Below are 14,621 nucleotides of genomic sequence, written 5' to 3' on the forward strand. Positions count from 1 at the left end.
GGGTTTCTCTGTGGTTTTGGAGCCTGTCCTGGAACTAGCTCTTGTAGACCAGGGTGGTCTCGAACTCACAGAGATCCGCCTGCCTCTGCCTCCCAAGTGCTGGGATTAAAGGCGTGTGCCACCACCGCCTGACTATTCACTTTTAATCCCCCAATTATCATCTAAGCCGCTAATATTTCCCCTCTGAAGATTAAGGTCATTAGACTGAAGTTCAAATACATCCACAGCTACTTAATCAGCTCATCTCAGCCTGGGACATATGAAATGGTGTTTTTTAAAACACTGCCCTTTAGGCCGGGCAGTGGTAGCACTCACCTTTAATCTCAGCACTCAGGAGGCAGAGGCAGGAGGATCTTTGTGAGTTTGAGGCCAGCCTGATCTATAAGAGCTAGTTCCAGGATAGGCTCCAAAGATACAGAGAAACTCTGTCTTGAAAAATCAAATAAAAGCACTGTTATTCAAGTCAGTAATTCCATGCTATGAATGAATGCATCTGTAATTCTAGATTTCAAGAGAAAATAGTAACATCAGGATCTGAAAATCATTCTAAGTTATACATTGAATTCAAGCCCAATTTAAGCTATAGGAAACACTGTATCAAGAAAGAAGCAAAACAAACAAACAAAAATAGCCAAATTCAGCCATTCCCCTATAATCCAGAGAATTGAAAGAAAGGACCTATGAAGAGTTCAAAGGATTGTCCCAGTAGTCAGGAGTTGGAAACAACAGAAATGCCAAAGGATGGAAGGATAGAATAACAAGTTGGTATTCGTGTAGAGTGAGTGGACTATTAATAAACTAAGGGTAATAAAAATATAACTACATAACTCTATGTCTTCACAGTACATTAAACAAAGTGGCAAAGATAGAAAAATGAATAAATGGAGCAGTGATTTTCAAAAGCAGAGACGATCCGGGCAGTGGTAGCACACACATTTAATTCCAGCAGGCGGGAGGCAGAGGCATGCAGATTTCTGTGAGTTTGAGACCAGCCTGGTCTACCAAGCAAGTTCAAGGACAACAAGGCTACACGGAGAAACCATATCTTGAAAACAAACAAACAAAAAAAGCAGGAAAGGACAGGGATTAGAACACAGATGATGAATGGAGAGAACACCTTTTCTGCATGATGTAAAATTTCAGAGCTGGAGGGCTGTGAATATCCCACAGTAAAAAGAATGTGCTTGAAACAACTCAATTTGAATGAAATTGGCAAAGTATTACATTTCATGTTATTTATACTTTACACAGTAAAATGCCACCAATTAATAATAATTAACCAAAAGGTGACTGTAATCATCTATTGGAGGGGGGCTTATCTCCTATAGTGAGGAGCTTGAGAAGACCTTTCAATGCAAATGAAATCATTGTTACAACCCCATTACTGCAGAAACTGCTGCTGGCTTTTGGTCACACAATTTATTTTTCAAAACACCATTCATTCTATGTCTTCGATGAAGAAGGACACTGGAGAGGAGATAGAAGTCTCATTCTTTCCTTTGACTTTAACATTAAAAGGTCAGGACTCCATCAGTGTATATGTGAGCAGGATCTGTGATAACACAAAGCTGCTATTCTCCATTACTCTTTATCCTGTCACCAACTTTCTATCATGTTTGGGTCTTCAATTTTGTTTATTGATCATTGATCCATTTCTCAGCTTTTGGGCCAGCACCATTGTATCAGCGTAAACAAATGCAAGGCAGATATTAAAGAATATATACAGCTTTAATGTTTTTTTTTTCTTTTTTTTTTCCGAGACAGGTTTAAATAAACTTACAGAATCGAGGTTCCCACGTAGCTGTTTCACGGGAGGCAGAAAAAAGGACGAGCCGCCTCCCGCGCGCCCGATTTATCCGGATGCATTTGCCCAAGGCAAACCTGCCCCCTAAAGGGGCTGGCTTAACCCTACACACCATGCAGATTTTCTGTTTTGTTTTTAATTTTTTTTACTATAGTTCTGTTATATTGCTTGGCATCTTTAGTCGTAATCCCTCGATCATTGTTCTTTTTGTTCAAGATTTTGGCTCTTCAGGGAGTTTTGTGGTCACATATGAATTTTGAACCTTTTTCCTATTTCTGTAAAGAATGTTGGAGAAATTTTAATTAGGATTTCATCGAAACTGTAACTTTATGTTGGTTGTAAGATTGTGTTCACAATATTTTTCTTTTAATCCATGATCATGGGAGGATTTATAGAAACAGGTCAAAGCCGGTAACCTAGGCCAAAGTAGAACTGAGGCAAGGAACTCATCTTGAGCAACAAATTCTACAGGAGTGGGACTGAAACCACTACCTAGGACAGAGAGGGCCTGAAGAAGCAAGTTCCACCAGGAGAAGAAGCCAGCAGCAAATCTAGTCCCAGGAACCAACTAGTCCCAGGACACAGGTGGATGAGGATTGAGCTAGCAACCAGACCCAGAGTCAGGATTCTCCACCAGAACAGGTACAAGGGAGTAACTGCTGAGCTAGTGGTCAGAGACCACTGAGGGTCCAGACATAAATCTGGGAGCTTGAAGAGGATAGACTTAAGCCAGGAACCCTGTGGGTCTGGGCATGAGTCTAGGACCTCCCAGAATTAGGCCTGAGCCAGCACCTCTGCCAGTCTTGGCATGTGTGAACTTGGGACCTCCAAGAGAATAGGCAGGAACCAGAGATCTCTGAGGGGCCAGGTGTGAGTTTGGGACCTCAGAGAGAGATTAGGCCTGAGCCAGGACCTCTGTGGGACTGGGCATTGGTCTGGGACATCAAAGGGAATAGGCAGGAACCTGGAACCTCTGCAGGTCTGAGCATGAGTTTGGGACCTCTGAGGGAGTAAGCCTGAGCCAGGTCCTCTACAGTTCTGGGTGTACCCAAGCCTGGAACTCTGAGGCAGTAGACCAGAGCCAGAAACTTTTGCAAGACCAACTCTAAGCAAGGGACTTCTGCAGAAGGGCATCCAGACCACGATTTACAGAAACGGGGCAAAACTGGCAACCTAGGCCAAAGTAGACCTGAGACAGCAAACTCCAAGGGAGCAGAGTAAAGCACGGGAATACTGAGCTATCTCCAGGAACACAGAATAACCAATGGGGTAACTAGAACTGTGGTACTGACTATACCACAAGGAACAATCATCTGAGCTTTGGATTAACTGGCACCTAGAAGATTATTCAACAGAATCTCAGGCAGCACCAACCACACTTATTAGAGGAAAAGATGAGTAGAAAAGGTAAGAACACATGTAATACCATAAAGAGCAACACAACACCAGTAAAACCTAAAGACTCTAAAACAGCAAGACCTGAACAACCAAGCATGGATGAAGCAGAAGAGAATGACCTAAAAATAACCTAAAGAGAAGGTTTGAAATTCTTAAAGAGGAAATGAGAAATTCCCTTAAAGAAATAGAGAAAAAGAAAAACAAAAAATTTGAAGACATCAGCAAATCACTTAAAGAACCAAGAAAAAGAAATCAAACGTACGAAAGAAACTATTCAGGACTTGAAAACTGAAAAAGAGACAATAAAGAAAACACAAGACAAGTGAATTATAGGAACAGAAATCATGAGAAAATGATCAGGAGCCACAAATGCAAGCTTGAACAGCAGAATACAAGAGATGGAAGAGAGAATCTCAAACACTGAAGATACAATAGAGGAAATAAACTCATCAGTTAAATAAAACATTAAATCTAACAAAAGCTTAACCACAAATATCCAGGAAATATGGGACACCATGAAAAGGCCAAATCTAAGAAAATAGGTATAGAAGAAGGAGAAAAAGTATAACTCAAAAGCACAGAAAATATATGTAACAAAATCATAGAAGAAAAGTTTCCCAACCTAAAGAAAGATATGCCTATGAAGATACAAGAAGCTTACATAACACCAAACAGACTGGATCCAAAAAAAGTCCTTTTGCCACATAATAATCAAAACACTAAACATACAGAGCAAAGAAAAAATATTAAGAGCTGCAAAGGAAAAAGGGCATGTAACATCAAAATGTAGATCTATCAGAATTGCACGTGACTTCTCATTGAAGACAATGAAAGACAGAAGGTCACGGTCCAGCATTATGCAGACATTAAGAGACCACAGATGCCAGCCCAAACTACTATACCCAGCAAAACTTTCATTCGCCATAGAAGGACAGAACAAGAAATTCCATGACAAAACCAGATTTCAACAGTACCTAGCCACAAACCCAGCCATACACAAAATACTAGAAGGAAAACTCCAACCCAAGGAAGTTGGCTACACCAGCAAAAGCACAGATAATTATTGGTCTCATAGCAGCAAATCCCAAAGAATGGGGAAATGCACAAATTATCGTCACCAACAATGAAAACTTAATTAAAAGGAGATAACAATCACTAATCACTAATATCTCTTAATGTAAATGTACTCAACTCACCTATAAAAAGGCAAAGGCTAATAGATTGAATACAAAAACAGTATCCATTCTTCTTCTGCGTACAAGAAACACATCTCAACCTCAAAGACAGACATAGTCTCAGAGTAAAGGGTTGGGAAAAATATATCAATCAAATGGACCTAAGAAACAAGCAGGTGTAGCTATCCTAATATCTAACAAAATAGACTTCAAGCTAAAATAAATCAAAAGAGACAAAGAAGGTCATTTCATATTAGTCACAGGAAAAATCCATCAAGAGGAAATCTCAATACTGAAGATCTATGCCCCAAATACAAGGGTATCCTCATATGTAGAAGAAAAACTTATAAAGCTTAAATCATACATTAAATCCCACATAATAATAGTGGGAGACTTCAACATTCTCCTCTCACCACTGGACAGGTCAGTCAGACAAAAAAACTGAACAGAGAAATAAGAGAACTAACAGATGTTATGACTCAAATGGACTTAACAGACATCTATAGAATATTCCATCCAAACAGAAAAAAGATACCTTCTTCTTAGCACCTCATGGAACCTTCTCAAAAATTGACCACATACTCAGTAACAAAACAAACCTCAACAAATACAAAAAATTGGAATAATCCAACGTGCATTATCTGATCACCATGGTTTAAAATTAGAAGTCAACAGCAATACTAATTCCAGAAAATCCACAAACACATGGAAAATAAATAATGCTCACCTGAATTATCAATGATCAAGGAAGAAATAAAGGGAAAAATTAAAGACCCCCTAAAATTCAATGAAAATGACCACACACCATACACAAATTTATGGGACACAATGAAAGTAGTGTTAAGAAGAAAGTTCAGGGCACTAAACACCTTCATAAAGAAGCTGGAAAAATCCCTCACTAGTGAATTAAAAGAACATTTGACAACTTTAGAACAAAAAGAAGCAAACTCACCTAAGAGAACTAGATGGCAGGAAATAATTAAATTGAGAGCTGAAATCAACAAAATAGAAACAAAGAAAATAATACAAAGAATCAATGAGACAAAGAGTTGGTTCTTCAAGAAAATCAACAAAATAGACAAACCTTTACCCAAACTAACCGAAAGGCAAAGAAAGAATATCCAAATTAACAAAATCCAAAATGAAAAGGGGGACATAACGACAGACACGGATGAAATCCAGAGAATTATCAGGTCATATTTCAAAACCCTGTATACCACAAAATTGGAAAACTTAAAGGAAATGATCAACTTTCTGGATAAATATCACTTACCAAAATTAAATCAAGACCAGATAAGCAAATTAAACAGACCTAAAACTGCTGAATAAATAGAAACAGTCATCAAAAGTCTCCCAATCAAAAAAGCCCAGGACCAGATGGTTTCATCTCAGAATTCTACAAGACCTTCAAACAAGAACTAATACCAACACTCCTCAAATTATTCCACATAAAAGAAACAGAAGGAACATTGCCAAACTCTTTTTATGAGGCTACAATTACCCTGATGCCTAAACCATAGAAAGACATTACTAAGAAAGAGAATTACAGACCAATCTTACTCATGAGCATTGATGCAAAAATACTAAATAAAATACTGGCAAATCAAATACAAGAACACATCAGAACCATCATCCACCATGATCAAGTCGGCTTCATCCCAAAGATGCACGGATGGTTCAACATACAAAACTCTGTCCACATAACCCACCTTATAAAGAAGCTGAAAAATAAAAACCACATGATCCCCTCTTTAGAAGCCAAAAAAGCTTTTGACAAAATACAGCATTCCTTTATGATAAAGGTCTTGGAGAGAGCAGGGATACAAGGAACATACCTAAACATAATAAAGGCAATATGCAGCAAGCCAACAGTCAGCATCAAACTAAATGGATATAAATTCCCAGTGATTCCACTGAAATCAGGAACAAGACAAGGTTGTCCACTCTCTCCATATCTATTCAATATAGTTCTTGAGGTCCTAGCTAGAACAATAAGACACCAAAAGGAGATCAAGGGAATACAAATTGGAAAAGAAGAAGTCTAAATTTCACTGTTTGCTAATGATATGATAGTTTACATAAGTGATCCTTAAAATTCTACCAAGGAACCTCTGCAACTCATAAACACTTTCAGTAATGTAGCAGAATGCAAAATTAACTCAAAAAAATCAGTATCCCTCCTGTACACAGATGATAAAAGAACTGGGGAAGAGATTAGAGAAACAATACCCTTCACAATAGCCACAAATAGCATAAAATATCTTGAAGTAACTCTAACCAAACAAGTGGAAGACAAGTATGACAAGAACTTTAAATCTTTAAAGAAAGAAATTTAAGAAGACCCCAGAAAGTGAAAAAATCTCTCATGCTCTTGGGTTGGCAAAATTAACATAGTAAAATGGGTATCTTACCAAAAGCAATCTACTGATTCAATGCAATGCCCAGCAAAATTATTCACAGACCTAGAATGAACGGTACTCAACTTCATGTGGAAAACCAAAAAAACCCAGGATAGCCAAAACAGTCCTGTACAATAAAGGAACTTCTGAAGGCATCACAATCCCTAACATCAAACTCTACTACAGAGCTTCAGTACTGAAAACAGCCTGGTATTGGCAAAAGAATTTGAGGAGGATCAATGGAACCGAATAGAAGACGTAGATATTTATCCATACACCGTCGAACACCTGATTTTTGACAAAGAAGCAAAAAATATCAAATGGAAAAAAGGAAAGCATATTTAACAAATGGCGCTGGCATAACTGGTTGTTGACATGTAAAAGAATGAAAATAAACCCATATCTATCACCATGCACAAAACTCAAGTACAAATGGATCAAAGACCTCAACATAAAATCAGTCACACTGAATCTCATAGAAGAGATAGATGGAAGTACACTTAAACACATTGGCACAGGAAACCACTTTCTAAATATAATGCCAGCAGCATAGACACTGAGAAAAACAATTAATAAATGGGACCTCCTGAAACTGAAAAGCTTCTGTAAAGAAAAGGACATAGTCAACAAGACAAAATGACAGCCTACAAAATAGGAAAAGATATTCACTAACCCCACATCAGACAGAGGTCTGATCTCCAAAATATACAAAGAACTCAAGAACTTGGTCACCAAAAGAGCACATAATGCAATAAAAAGATGGAGTACAGACTTAAACAGAGAACTCTAAACAGAGGACTCTAAAATGGCTAAAGACAATTAAGGAAATGTTCAACATCCTTAGCCATCAGAAAAATACAAATCAAAACAACTCTGAGATTCCATCTTAAACCTGTAAGTATGGCCAAGATAAAAAACAATGATGACAACTTATGCTGGAGAGGCTGTGGAAAAAGGGAACACATCTGCATTGCTGGTAGGAATGCAAGATGGTACAACTCCTTTGGATGTCAGTATGGCATTTTCTCAGAAAATTAGGAAACAACCTTCCTCAAGACCCAGTAATACCACTTTTGAATATATATCCAAGGGATATTCAATCGTGCTACAAGGACATGTGCTCAACTATGTTCATAGCAGCTTTGTTTGTCATAGCCAGAACCTGGAAAAAATCTAAAAGCCCCTTCACAGAAGAATGGATAAGGAAAATGTGGTACATTTACACAATGGAGTACTACACAGCAAACAAAATAACGACATCTTGAATATTGCAGGAAAATGGATGGAGCTAGAAAACATTATTTTGAGTGAGGTGACCCAGACACAGAAAGATAATTATCACATGTCCTCACTCATAGGTGGCTTTTAAACATAAAGTAAAGAAAACCACAACCCCAGAGAACTTAGACAGCAATGAAGACACTAAGAGACTCTTACATAGATCTAATCTACATGGGAAATAGAAAAAGACAAGATATCCTGAGTAAATTGGGAGCATGGGAACATTGGGGGGATGACTGAAGAGGAGAGGAAAGGCAAAGAGAAATGTAGAGCTCAATAAAAATCAATTTAAAAAATAACACCCAACCATTTTTGAAGATGTGACCTCTGGAATGTTGTCATGGGTACATACATATAGCTTGGTTTGCTTGTCTTTCGGAGCCTCAGGAGTTCCTTTAACTTCTCAGGCTGACCTGAGATTTTTGGTGGTAGGGCTGAAAGGAATTTTTGGGCAAGTTAATATTATAGAGACAACTTTTATGTAAGTATGAGAGCTAGAAGGAAAAATGCTCCAAACTGTGATAGATACCTCAGAGCTAAGGAAGCAAAGGTGAGAGGACGAGAAAAGTTGGAAGTCACCTTAGGAGTCATCTTTAGCTTTAACCTAAGTGTCCACCTGGCCAGCCGTCTCCCCACACTAGAGCTTTCTTGATGCATCCCGTACACCACAAAGATCATGTAAACACTCATTAGTCAGTGACTGACAGTTCCTCCAAATTCACTTCTGACAATCAAAGCATCATTTCTTGTCCTTTTAACTAAAGACCAAATGTCATGACCAGCTGCTCCTCTTTTCCTTTCTAGTTATCCATAGTACAAATTTCTCAGGATGTAAAAGTAACCACCCAAGAAGTAAAGCCCTCATATTGGCAAGATACACAACCAAACTTAGTCTCACATCCTTACCTCAGTGCCCTCGTCTCCCTTGCCATTTCTTCCTGGTGTTTTTCAGCCATCTCTGATGGTGTTTACCTCTGTAATCCCCCTGCCACACTCTGGTCTGTCACTAATAACTCTAATCCCTTTCAGGGATTTGAACACAGTGCAGGTGTTTTTCTGAGAAGATTTCTAATCTCCATGCAGACACTGTCACTGCACTAAAGGGTGAAATGATAATCACCTCCACCTCCCAGCAGGATGACATCACTGTGTGCCAAGCCTTTATCTCAGGAATGAAATGTCTTCCTGTGCACATGCTCTGAGTGTGACCAAGGTGTCTGCCACCCCAGTGGACATACTTGGTAAGTTGTTCCTTTCTTTTCTCATAGTTTGTTTTTTGTATGGAACTGTCTTAAGAAATATGGCATAGATACACACATTTTTTGAGACATGTTCTAGGAATGTTGTCCAGAACTAACCAGGAACCAAAGAGCTAATATGATTCATTTGTTTTAGCCTATATGTCTGCATGACTAGCTAGGATAACTAAAACATTTGTGGTAGCATGCTGTCCTCAGCTGGCTCTGTGAACATGCCTCAGTGTTTTCTGTAGCACCCGCACTACTCTACACTCTCCCTTTATTATTGGTCTTTAGCAGCAGAATGAATCATATTATTTCATTAATTTTATTTTATGTACCCTTTCACAAATGTGATAAAAAATAGTAAAAAAAAAATCTGACCAAAACATTTCCAAGATTCTGGGGCAGGGAGAATTAAGGTCCTCAGATACATCACCTGTGACTCTAACATGTCACCAGAGTGATAGTGCCTTCATAGCTCTCCATCCTCTATATCCACCTCCTGGCCAATGGGTTTCCAAGGCTGCCACCCAATCCAGTGTCCAGGCAGTGGAAACAGAGTCTGCTCCAGACCAGCAGACCTGAGAAGGACCATTTTCCTGTTCTTATTCTAGAAGATGTGTCCAGTTTATTTCTAGCTTGTGCCTCCACAGGGAATATTTTAACACAGAAAAGGAGGGATGTATTTGTGCTTCTGGGAGTGATTGCAGTTATTAAATGACACAGGGATCTGGGTTCTTAGCAGGTCCCAGATTGAGATGCTGTATGTTTTGGTGTGTTCTTCTAGTGCCCATACTTCATTCCTCAGGACATCATGACAACATTGCTGTGTTGTGTTATTCTAGTGCCCAGACTTTGTTCCTTGGGATATTGTGATAAGATATTTGTACACATACTGAAGTGTTCTTTTCTTTCTCATCCTCCCCCTTTACCCTAACATCTGTAACACTGGAAATAATCTGTTGTTTAGGTTATGGGAAGTAGTTTTTTTGACAATACCAGAAATTGATCTTGGAGCCTTATGTAGGCTGGATAAGCATCCTATCATCGAGCTACATGCCTAGCCCTTTAAGAAATTCTGTCACAAACATATTTTATTTTCAGAATATTCTGTTTTATCTCCTCTATCTTTTATCCAGATTGTAGCATTTTCTAAAACCTAATGATTGTTATGTAGGTTATTAGTATAATACCAGTAATTTTTAAACACATAAAAATTTTTTTACAAAATATTGTTTTTAAAAGTTTTAGGTTTTTTATTTTATTTTCTGTGTGTGAATGTTTTGCCTGTAAAAGTGTCTGAGTACTTTGTATGCACTGGGTGTCCATAGATATCATGAGATAACTGAAGTCTCTGGATGGTTGTGACCCCACTGTTTGGGATATGAGGTTGTAGCCCCTGCAGAGACAACAAAGATTTTAACTGCTGGACTGTCTCCTTGATTTCTAACTACAGTTCTTTCTTTTTGAAAAAGATGTTTACCTTTCAGATTTTAGTTTCTTTTTTTTAAATATTTATTTATTATGTATACAATACTCTGTTTGCGTGTATGTCTCCAGGCCAGAAGAGGGCACCAGACATGATTACAGATGGTTGTGAGCCACCATGTGGTTGCTGGGAATTGAACTCAGGACCTTTGGAAGAGCAGGCGATGCTCTTAACCACTGAGCCATCTCTCCAGCCCCCAGATTTTAGTTTAATTATAACATTTCTTCCTTTCCTTTCCTCCTTCCCAACCCTCCTATGTGCCCTCAACATTCTCCTTCAACTCAAGAACTCTTTCAGTCTTGTCTTGATGAATATGAATTTAGAAAAAAGTGCATTTTAGATTATTTTTCTATCATTTTTTTTCTTTTGTGGGATGTTTATGTTGCTTTAATTGTTCATTTGTTTTGAGATATGAATTCATTGTATAATCTTGGATAGCCAGAAGCTGCTGTGTATTGTCGGCTAGCATTCATCTCAGAGATTCACTTGCCTCTGCCTCCTGAGTGCTGGACTAAAGGTGCTCCTCTTTATGCCTGGCTGGTTACTTTTTAAAGTAATCCTTTATGTTTATGAGTTAGATTCGATACAAAGTTTAGTATTATGTGTTTAAGAAAAATCTACATTTTTATTTTAATGTTCATATTTCTTTAAATTTGTGTTTGTGTATATTTCTGTGTATCTTTGTGTGGATTTGAAGCTGAAAGTTCAGTGCCAATGAAACCCAGAAGAGTACATTGAATCCATGGAAGCTGGAGTCACAGGAGGTTGTGAACTGCATAAGGTGGGTACTGGAAACCAAACCTGGATCCTCTGGTTGAGGATCCACTGAGCAATCCCTCCAGTCCCATTTAAACATTATAAGATTATTTCTGTTCATGTGTGTATGTATGCAGTTGACATGTTTTGAATATGGAGACCAGAAGAAAACTTGGAAGAATTTGTCCTCTTTTGCCACTATATGGGTCCCATAGAATAAACAGTCCTCCTAGATATGTTTCTAATATAAACAAGAAAATAGGCTGTGGTGCTCTGGCTTTGTGATGGCTTTGCATTGTTTACAGATTCACACAGGGGTTTTTTATTTAAGTTTATTTATTTTTATTCGTGTGATGCATGTTTACCGGCATGAGGTTGTGTGCACCATGTGCATTCAGGAGTCCACGGAGGTCAAAAGAGGAAGTTGAATCTCCTGGAACTGGAGTTCAGGCAGTTGTGAGACACCGTGTGGGTACTGGACATCAAACCCAGACCCTCTGCTTGAGTGGTCACTTCTCTTAGCCTCCTCTCAAGGCCCCAGCAAGAACTAATTTTACAGGTTATGGTTTATTCTGACTTTTGAAAGATACACACACAGAGGGGCCTACTTCAAATCTGTCATTTCTCTCATTAGTCAATAATGGTGTTTCCTCAAAGGGAGGCAGCAAACAGAACTTCCTCATCAGGCAAGGCAGACTGAACACAGTTCCCTCAGTCTTTCCATGACTGAGGTAGAGAACTGCCAGTTTTCTTGTCTATAAATAATGCAGTAAGAAGACCCTTTACATTTACAAATGATGTGTTCATAATTCACATCTAAGATGGGTTTTATGAGAAAAGATGTTTCTAGTAGTCTTAAGACAGCATATCAGTTACTTTTCTGTTTCTGTGATAAAATACCATGATTAGATGCAATTTAGAGGAGAAAAATGTTTAGTTTGAATTATAGGTCCAGAGGAATAGAGTCTCTCATGGGATGAAGGGTAAAACCATGCTAACAGTCAGGGAAAGCAGGTAGGAAGAGGAAAATGATTAATCACATGTTCATACACACAGGAAGAAGAGAGAGAACAGCAAGTGGGACCAGCTTATTCACAATCAATGTTAGCTTCTCCCTCCCAGTGATGGACTTCATCTAGTAAGGCTCCACCTCCTAAATGCTGCATAAGCTTCCCAAACAGAGCCACCAATGGGATGAACTATACAAATACCATAATCTACAGAGGATATTTCTCATTTAAACAACCACAAGTAACAATCCATTTCTGAATTGCTCTGGTTCAAATAAAGCAAAATATAGTGCCTCCTAGAAATGGAAGCATTAGTTTCCATTAGCTCAAACTGGGGAATGATGTTCCTCATTCAGACCATGGCTGGAATCCTAGCCAATTTCTTCCTCTTTCATCTGTATAACTTTCCATTGTTCACTGCACAAGTGGTGAGACCCATGAACTTGATTCTCAATCAGTTAGTCATATCAAACACTCTGGTTCTCTTCTCCAAAGGGATCCCTCAGACAGTGGCCACCTTTGGGTTGACATCTTTCCTGGGGGAGGCTGGGTGCAAACTTCTACTCTATTTGCACAGAGTGGCCAGAGGGGTCTCCCTCAGCACCACCTCCCTCCTTAGTGGCTTTCAGGCCATTAAGCTTCACCCCAATACTTTGGGGTGGCTGAACCTCAGAACTAGATCCTCAAAGTGCATTGTCACCTGCTGTTTCCTTTGCTGGATCCCACAGCTTCTGCTCAATATCCCTGTTTCTATGATCAAACCTGGTCCAAAGAATAGCAAAAACCTGAGCACTAAAGGAATACACGGATACTGTTCCTCAACTGTGCCTGAGAGATTAACTTTCTTAATTAAAAGCAGTGATTCTATCCCTAAGTGATATGATGTGTCTGGTTCTCATGGCCTGGGCCAGTGGCTCCATGGTCCTTGCCCTGCGTAAACACAAGCATCGAGTCCAGCACATCCATAGCCACAGCCTCTCCCAAAGGCCTTCCCACGAGGACAGAGCCACACGCACCATCCTGATCCTGGTGACCATGTTTCTGTCCTTTTACTCTCTAGCTTCCGTCTTATCATTTTGTATAACCCAGACTGTGAACCCGAGCCCTTGGCTGCTGAACACCTCTGTGCTGCTGTCATTGAGCTTCCCAACACTCAATCCCCTAGTGTTCAATTTCAGTAATATATGTGTCCCTCATTTCTGCTCTGTCTTTTGGATAAAGAAAAACAGCCCAACTGTGGTCTCTGATGTTTGAATTCCCTCCAGGACATGTCAACTTTAATGTGATGCTTTTTCCCAATATTTGTAGGTACACATGCTTGTTATCTATCATGCTTCTTTCTCTGTAACAAACTTATGAATTGGTATTAATAAAAATGATAATTATTGTTTCATCTTTTTTGCTAAACTATCAAAAAGAATATATGGTGCAAAATCCAAACAAATGACTATTTTGTGGGGGGGGATTTTTTGAGACAGGGTTTCTCCATAGCTTTTTGGTTCCTGTCCTGGAACTAGCTCTTGTAGACCAGGCTGGCCTCAAACTCACTGAGATCCACCTGCCTCTGCCTCCCGAGTGCTGGGATTAAAGGCATGCGCCACCACCGCCCGGCATGACTATTTTTTTTAATCCCATATAATTGCCCTCTAAATCTCTAATGTTTGCACTCTGAAGACTCAGGTCTTTGGGTTTGGAGCTCAAGTAAATCTTCAGCTATTCAGCTAATTAGATCTTAACCTAGGCTACATGAAGTACTGTTTTTTTTTTTTAAAAAAAAAAAAACATTGCCATTCATCTCAGTAATTCCTTTCTGTGATTGCATGTACCTAATAATTCCATCTTTCAAGAGAAAGCAACAGGAATATCAGGAATTCAAGGTCATTCTAAGCTACACTTTCAGTTTAGGCCCAAATTAGGGTACAAAAAACACTGTCTCAAGAAACAAGCTAGCAAGCAAATCAGAACAATTCCCAAATTTAGCTGTTATACTTTAAGCCAGAGAACTAAAAGAAAGGACCCAAAAAGAATTCATAGGATTGCCCTAGTAGCCAGGAGTTGGAAACAACAT

General features: G+C 39.0%; 1 protein-coding gene across 1 annotated transcript; it reads left to right on the forward strand.

Moving 5' to 3' along the window:
• The first annotated feature begins 12,855 nt into the window (after positions 1-12,855).
• LOC121449891 (vomeronasal type-1 receptor 1-like) lies at positions 12,856-13,807 on the forward strand. The gene is given in 2 exon segments (XM_041654552.1): positions 12,856-13,404; positions 13,406-13,807. Coding segments are annotated over 2 exon segments (951 nt in total).
• The last annotated feature ends 814 nt before the right edge of the window (positions 13,808-14,621 follow it).

The sequence above is a fragment of the Microtus oregoni genome, unplaced genomic scaffold (assembly GCF_018167655.1).
Source record: "Microtus oregoni isolate MIOR12 unplaced genomic scaffold, Mior012 000006F_ref0000085, whole genome shotgun sequence".
Lineage (NCBI taxonomy): Eukaryota > Metazoa > Chordata > Mammalia > Rodentia > Cricetidae > Microtus > Microtus oregoni.